We start from the raw sequence: 7,976 nt of genomic DNA on the forward strand, positions 1-7,976 counted from the left end.
ACAAGAACAGACAATGCAAAGAGTCTAATAGACCATTTTACAGTTGTGGATTTAGTACCCTAGCCTTTGAGTGAATGTGAGGCTGACGTTGACCTTGTCTTGATACAAACCTCCTTTGCTTTGCCATGGAAATTGTCCTTGAAAAATACTGGTTAGAATAAGAATAAAATTTATTTACATAATGAAGCAGGAGGGTTTGTATCAAAACAAGGTCACCGTCAGCCTCGCTGCCAATGGCCTTTTCGCAAAAGAGGCTTGGTGAAGATAGACCTTTTCACGGTTTATGACGCCATCTTGGCTGGGGGGCAAACAAGGCTACGATTACAGTGAATGTAACGGCGTTATAGCGGTTTCAAGTGGGCCAAAATCGCATACATTCATTGTAATTTTAGCCGTGTTTGCCCCCAGTCAAGATGGCGCTATAAACCGTGAAAAGGTCTATTTTAGCTAGTCTAACTTGAACATGAATCAGAGCTATTACCATACTGAGACAGAAAAGAGCTAAATCGAATATAATTCTCACAATTTTCCGATTTCATACAATTTAATCGGCGTCTTTGATTTTTAGTTCCTCGCTAATATTGTTGACGCTTCATAGTATGTACAGCTGTATTTTCTAAGGAAAGGTTACAGTAGAACAAGGCTGAAATAGCTGAGCAGAATACTTAGGGAACATACCGAGACAGGAGGGTACAACTGCCATCAGGAACACTGCCACAAACGGTACGAGCACTTTCATGGTTTTATCAGACGGTTAAGTTAGTCCGATGTTTACTATAAAGAGAATAAAACGATGTCAATATCTTAGCTGGGTCACGCAAGATTTTAAAGTCAACCAGAGACTTAGTATCTATCTTACTCAAGTCAATCAAAGTTTTATAAAAAAAACAAAGATAGTACGCTCATTTCGATTGGTTAAAAACTTCATTGTAAAAAATAAAAATAAATAAATAAAAAAAACAAAATCACTCTCTTTCAGCTCGTGTTTTACAAGCTTTTCTCGTGTTCTCTCAACATCCCAAGTGGTTTATCACGCCGGTAAACCCATAGAAAGAGTGGTCTCTTGCTTAATTGCACGAGAATTTTAGCGACTTTCAGCAACAGAGGGATAAATAATATCAGTATTAATAAAAATATAGCGGAATGCTTCACGTTGTCTCAATGTTATGTTTACTTTGCGTTTTCTAAGGCACTACTAAAACTCGGTAAACGGCCAGACATGCCACAAAAACGTAAGGCAAAACTATGTTTAAGATATTTTTAAAATTCTCATGAAATATATATAATGTTTTGCAACAACGATTCTGACTTGTAAACTTGCGGGAGTACCAATCCTGTGGTTTGACCAAAATTGTGAAAGCAAGGTGTGCCCCAAGGGTCATTTCTAGGTCCTGTCCTTTTTTTTGTTCGTCAACAATATGCCTCTTCTTGTTCACAAGTCAACTAGGGACATTTATGCAGACGATTCCACCATATCTTCAAGTTCAAATTGGAAAACCATTTCATCACTAAATCAGGAATATCTGACGATTTGGCAGAGGTAAAGAGAGGGACTAGAGGTAACAAAATGTATATATATAAGTATGCAAAATACGAAAGCGTTGTTGGTTACGGAAAAGTGTCTACGGAGGCGTATTTATCAGGATACGGGAATGCTGGAAATTGTAATCGACATTCCAAAAACCGAGCAAGTCGCAAGTCATAAACTTCTTCGGTTTGATCATGGACGAAGACCTAACTTACGAAGTACATGTTGATGAACTCTGCAACAAGAATTCCAAGCGACTCGGCCATTAACGATATACCAGCCCATACTTGAAGAAAGATCAGAGAATAATTTGCTTCAACGCAGTCATAAGACAACTCACGTGTGTATGCAGTATGGACATCGTACAATAAAATGCTACTTGAGAATGTAAAAGCGGGCCGCGCGTATTATTCTAAATGCCCTTCGCATTAGGCGAACAGTAACTTTGTTTAACAATTTAAGCTGGTCTCCCTTTTTACAATGAAGCATACATAAATCGCTGTGCACTTGCTTTCAAAAGAATAAGAATAAATGGAACATTGCCTCACTATTTAACAAAAAGCTCCGATAACCACCCGAAAAACACAAGAAATTGTAATTTAAATCTACTGGCCCCCCTCTAAAGAAATATTCTCAGAGAGGGCACGCACCTTCGCAGTGAAAACTGTTTCTGGAGGACTGGAATAACTTACCCAGATCCCCAGTAACAAAGAAGTCTTTGAAATCCTTCAAGACTGAACTATCGAAGTACTATTAAATCCTTAAATCCCGCGTAATTCAGCTCCTACCTTTAAAACCCGAACGTGTCTTGTAAAGCCTGGTTGCCATATGATTGCTGCAATCAGTCAGATCGCTAAAAAGGGGCAGCGATCGCAGCAATATATGTAGCTTGTTTATCAGGCGCATGGTAAATTTAGGATGCAAACAAGAACGGTGGCGTTGGCCTCGAGAGAGGTCTGGTGACGACGCACGTGAGTAGAAAATGTATGTCCTTTTCCCTCAGGCGCATCTCGAGCCCCATAGAGTTTCCTATGCGCGCGCATGCCACGCAGGCTATAATCCACATCGAAACAGTTCATTATCTATTTCGCCGAGAAAAAAAACAGAAACAGACTTAAACAAAATGTGTGCCGCCGAGGCGGTCTTGTTCAGCTTAAAAATATAACTTAATTGCGTTTCACGTTACCTTTTAACTATGGGCTTCCATTAATTTGATTAAAACAGTACAAAGTTATTTTAACACTTAACACAAGGGAAGATTGCTTCAAAGCTACTAGCTAGAATGTGATCTGAGCTGCGCGTATCATGACGTCATGGGTCTTTGTAGTGGAAACCAATGTGTCAGTAGCTTCAACTGGGTGCACAGGCTGAACCCCCTGAACAAAAAACCTTCTTCATATAAAATGATCATCCTAATTAACATTCTATTGCTTTAGTCCAAAAAAAAAAAACCCGCGAACACTTTGATTTGATTTTTACAGTTCAATTTTGCACCCAGCAATCAAGTAAAACTTTTACCGCAAGAATACCAAACACTTTGTTTCGATCAGTCAGCCCTCATCGCATGTTCACTACCAAAGTACCAAAATTAAGTTCTTAATTCACGTTCCCTTACTCGACGAGTTTCTTTCATCGGGACGCGGACGACGTATTCACACAACAAAGTATAAAGAATTTACTTAATTAAGATCATTAGAGGTTTTGGCTTCAATTTTGATGTCTTTGGTGTAGAAGTACGGTAAGCTACAATAAGCATATCATTCGTTCAAGCGCTTCAAGTAAGTGGGGTAATTAAAGGCTTTTCCAAAATAAAAGAGTTTTTTAGAAAGAGCAAAAAGGGTACCAAAAGTACGTTGTCAAGAGCGGAAAGAAAATGCATCATGGGGAAGTCGAAATGGCCGTTTCCAAACTTTCGTCCATTTTGAAAAAGAAACTCAATCGCTTTTGGAACTTTTAACTAACTAAAGTCTTTATTTGGGAGAAATATGAAGAACTAAAAATTTCGCAAGTGGCGCCGATTTTTCGATATTTTCAAGAAAAGGGCTCTTAAAGAAATTTGTTCCTAACTTGGTGGTACAGTGCCTCAGGTTGTTTGAACCGAGGCAGAATTTAAACAAATGATATAGCCCGTATTTTAAATTAAAGCATCAAAACAGTTTTCAGCTTTACAGAAGCAATTTACCTTAGGATGCGGTGACGGCCTCTATGATAGTTGACACAAGGCCTTGCACGTACAGAATGATGTCCTACCTAAAATGCTATCACGTTTCTTTAAGGTTTTTTACGATCAGTGGTTCAATATCTCGATAAGAAGCTATAAAGTTCGTGCAATTGGAGTTAACGATTGGCTGTTTTGGGAGAGTCTCAAGTTTGTATCCGTAAGCCCGATATTCTCATGCAACGGTGTGCGAAAACTGTTCAGCCACCTCAATTATAAGAGCATGCATTGGCAATTAGGAGGAACTATTCGGTTGCCATCATTTAATTCTTGCTGTCTTACCATCTTCTTGATGTGTAAATGCTGTTGTACTGTTTTGGTTAATTTATCTTTTTTCCCTTACAGACTGTCTACGACCCTGAACATACGTTTCCAGTTGAGAGTCGTGAGTAAAATCACGCAGTCTCGGCGCGTTGAAAGCACGCTGGAAAATTGATCGATGTTCCAAAATTTAGTTCAAGTTTCTGTCTCTCGACGAAGTTTTGTTTTTCAAGCCGCGGATGAAATTTTCAGCCCCAAAAGCATAAAGGAAGTTTTGGCTTCAATTTCGATGTACAATTGGGTTTCTTTGGTGTAGAAGTGTACGGTAAGCTAATATTAGCCCACTCGCTCAAGCGCTTCAGTGCTTTTGGAACTTTTAATTTACTGTTTCTCTTTCGAAAATAACCAATTTAAGCTTTATTTGAGAAGAAAATGAAGAACTGAAACTTTCGGAAGTGGCGCTGTATATTCTATATTTTCAGAGTGGATGCTCTTTAATCAGTTCGGTTCCTCGCTTGGTATAATTCAACATTGTTTTCAATTTCTCTTGGGGCGATTGTTATAGCCCCACTGAGAAATGTATTTGGAGGGACAACAAAGAGCATTATGGTATTTTTGAAAAAAGGCCTATTGATTAAAAGCAAATCACTATTCTGCAGCTTTAAAGAAGGAAGTGACCTGATAGGATGAGGCAGCTCACGAGAATAATAGTGTTGACAGAGTCTTACACGTACAGAATAATATTTATCTTACCTAAAATGCAATCAAGTTTCTTTTAGAAACGCGCGATCCTGACAACGAGCGGACGTGTAGTACAGGATGTAATGAAATAAAGTATCAGTGATCTTTCGTCATTATAACATTATATATATAACTAACACTGACATAAAAGAATAAGTATAAACATTTCCTAGACGACGATCTCACTAGACAGATCGGACCCTTCTGGCCAGGATTAGCCAAGCACAGACACCTGTGGGACATCAGGAAATCATCGTCAGTTACTGTATTTAAAACTAAGCCCCCCCCCCCCCCCCCCTAGACATATCAGTTTACGAATTCTTTTTATTTATAATTTTTATTATTAGCCTGAATTGTTTTGAATAATCTAGCTTTTTTTTTTTTTAATTAAGAGTTACGGTATTGTAAAGCGCCACGGACAATTAGTGGAGCATGGCGCTATATATAAAATGTGCTTTATCTTTCATTACTGGTAACGTTTTATAAGCCTTAGCCCATGTGTCAATTGCTGGGCCGCCTTTAGCAGTGTAAACATGGACAAAAGTTGAATAAATCAATTTGTTAACGTATAAACTATCGTTTCATTTTTCTACTTTTCACCCGGGCAAAATCATACTGGGCCCAGTTGCTCGAAGCATGGTTAGCGTTAACCAGCGTTTAATACCTTGACAACGTATTGGTTTTGATACTGCTTAACCAATGGTTAAAGCTAACCATGCTTTGAGTAACTCAGCCCTGGAAAATGGCTCCGACAATAATACCAGCTTCAGTTTTCAAACAATTAGAACTTTTTTTAGTAAATTTTCAAAAAGTTTAGTTAACTCAGTAGGTTATTGATAACACCTTAAACTTTTAACAGTGAACTGAAGTACAACCTTAGCTTTGAAGTACCTTGCTTAGCTTTTGCAAATTTCTCTCGTTTGATCGCGGTGAATAGCGCATGTCAGTAAAGGTCAACCTGTCATCCCCAGGCTTTATCTCTTGCCCCGTTGTCCGCGTAAAGTCTGGGAAAGGGTAGGCGTAGACTGCAAAACAGTCCGGTTTTTTCTCAAAATTGGTATTTTTAGCGTCTCTCCCTAGTCTCGCTCTCCGTTTTCAGCTTTTGTTTGACTTTTCGTGCGTACTTGAATACGCAAAAATACGGACTGTTTTGTAGTCTAGGGTAGGCGAGTCTCTCTCGGCGACGTCACAGCTCACGGTAGAGTCAAGACCTCAGTTGTTCAGAAGCTGGATAACGCTATCCATCGGATAAATCTCTATACAGTAGATGAGTACTATAAGAGAAACCAATTGCGCTATCCACTGGACAGAGATGTATCTGGTGGATAACCCTATCCACCTTTTGAAAAACTGGAGCCAGGATTGTGCGAGGCGAGAACGTCTAGGGACTAATCTGGGTAAAAGTTATTTTCAAAAATTAAAGTAACCTGGCTGAACAGAATTAACATACCGAAAGAAGCGGGAATAACAGCAAACAGGAAAACAGCTGCTACAAAAGGGACGGGCAATATTATTATGGCTTTATCGGACTGCTCACATTTAGAATGATGGTGATTCTGATTAGATGATACCAAGATTTTTCAACTTGGTCAGACAAGATTGTTTAGCCCAACAGCCGCCTCTGTGCAATTCAGCAATGATGAACACTAATTCACGAGGCCATCGCTCATCGCTTTTTTCATGCCCCATGTTCTTATGCGCTTGCCACGCAGGCTATAATTTGTGTAGAAACAGTTCTATCGGCCGAGATAGAGTTTAGTTCTGCCTTAAATAATCTCTATTGGAAGACTTAACACATAAAATTGGTTCCGCTGAGCTGTTTTTTGTCAGCTTCATGTTCATGAATTGACAAGCGTTTGGCAAAGCCGGTTGTTTGCTGAGACCGTTTAAAATTCCATTTCCACATTGAAATCGCAAATACGATCTTCTACAAGGAAGAAGCCAGTGACTAACGGAGCAAGGATTGACGAACAGTTATAAACTCCTAGACTGCTTGCAGTCCTCCTTTTCTTTTAAAATCCTTCTAGTCTTATCTCTGCCAGCGCCACTACAAACCACGACGTTGTGTTACAATAAGGGATTGGGACGAGACTTTTTTCTTCTCGTGCTTACGCCCTCGTTTATCGCGGCTTCGCCGCTCGCTTGCTTGGGTTTCGCGTGCAGTAACTTTGCAAAGAAAAATAAGAGACTGCTCGCAGTCTATAAACTCCAAGTCCGTCCTTTTGAAATTATCTATCTTAGAAATTTGGTACTTACGATAGATGTTCCACATTTCAGAACATATTTTCATTTGGGTTTTTTTGATGTGGCAGAAACTAATAGACCCACTTACCTTATTAGCTTATGTGTTAAATTCAGGCAAAATTCAGGCAAAGTAAAACAAATTGCTGCACAGTTCTAACTCGGTTCGTGCCGTTATGCCTAAGTGACAGCCGTCTATTTATTCTCTTTACTCAGGCTATTTTCGGTGAATTACTCATTGGCTCCAGCTGTTCAAGCACATGCATGATATGAATGAAAAGGTACCGATACTTAACCTCGAAGCTGAAAATTGTGACGAGGACAAAATATAAGTCTCTGCACTTCCGCCTCTCCCGAACTGAGCTTTGACACCAACACATCTTCACTGTAATTGCTCAGCTCGAGGCAGAACGGCTGTGGCCCTGGCCTTGGGAACTTTGGACGGACGCCATTACAGAGACGTTGATTCTGCCCCACCGTACCTTGGTATGGGTTGGGTTTTTAGGCCAAATTATGGAAAAAACCTTTTGTTGCAAGTATAGGGCTAATGGAATTAACGAATTAGCTTCCTTGTTGACTAAGTTGAACCGCTTACGGGAAGTCAAACCTGAAGGCATGTAATACTCTCTTGAACCGTAATTTTAACCAGCATCAATCAACAAGAGCACTATATTCACTGTATATTTAATATAGTTACATGACAATTCCTTAATGGGGTTTTCTCCAAAATCAAAATGCTGATAAAAAGTATAAATTAATCAACTAAACGGCCGCGAAAAAAAGATACAGTTTTAGACCCGTTACAACGGAGTTCAACCTCTGTTACATACTACATCAAAAAACATACATCAAAAGACTGTATCCTTTAGTTATTTAAACAAACTCTGGAGACTGGAAACCATTCTACCATCGAGTTTTGCAATCTCCCAAATAAAACTTGAATGTTACCACTTCCCCTTCGTAATAGAAGCGGGATCAGTTGCGGTT

At 39.3% G+C, this 7,976-nt stretch overlaps 1 protein-coding gene across 1 annotated transcript in view; it reads right to left on the minus strand.

Annotated features, from left to right (window-relative positions):
• Window positions 1-7,158, minus strand: part of LOC140923356 (uncharacterized) — a 12,567-nt gene extending 5,409 nt beyond the window's left edge. The window contains exons 1-2 of the mRNA XM_073373451.1: window positions 7,081-7,158; window positions 679-774 (exon numbers count right to left, since the gene is read on the minus strand). Of these exons, the coding sequence (XP_073229552.1) occupies window positions 679-739 (61 nt within the window). The 5' untranslated portion in view covers window positions 740-774; window positions 7,081-7,158. The remainder of the gene's footprint in view (window positions 1-678; window positions 775-7,080) is intronic.
• Between the last annotated feature and the right edge of the window lie 818 nt (window positions 7,159-7,976).

Source organism: Porites lutea, chromosome 1 (assembly GCF_958299795.1).
Source record: "Porites lutea chromosome 1, jaPorLute2.1, whole genome shotgun sequence".
Classification (NCBI taxonomy): Eukaryota; Metazoa; Cnidaria; class Anthozoa; order Scleractinia; family Poritidae; genus Porites; species Porites lutea.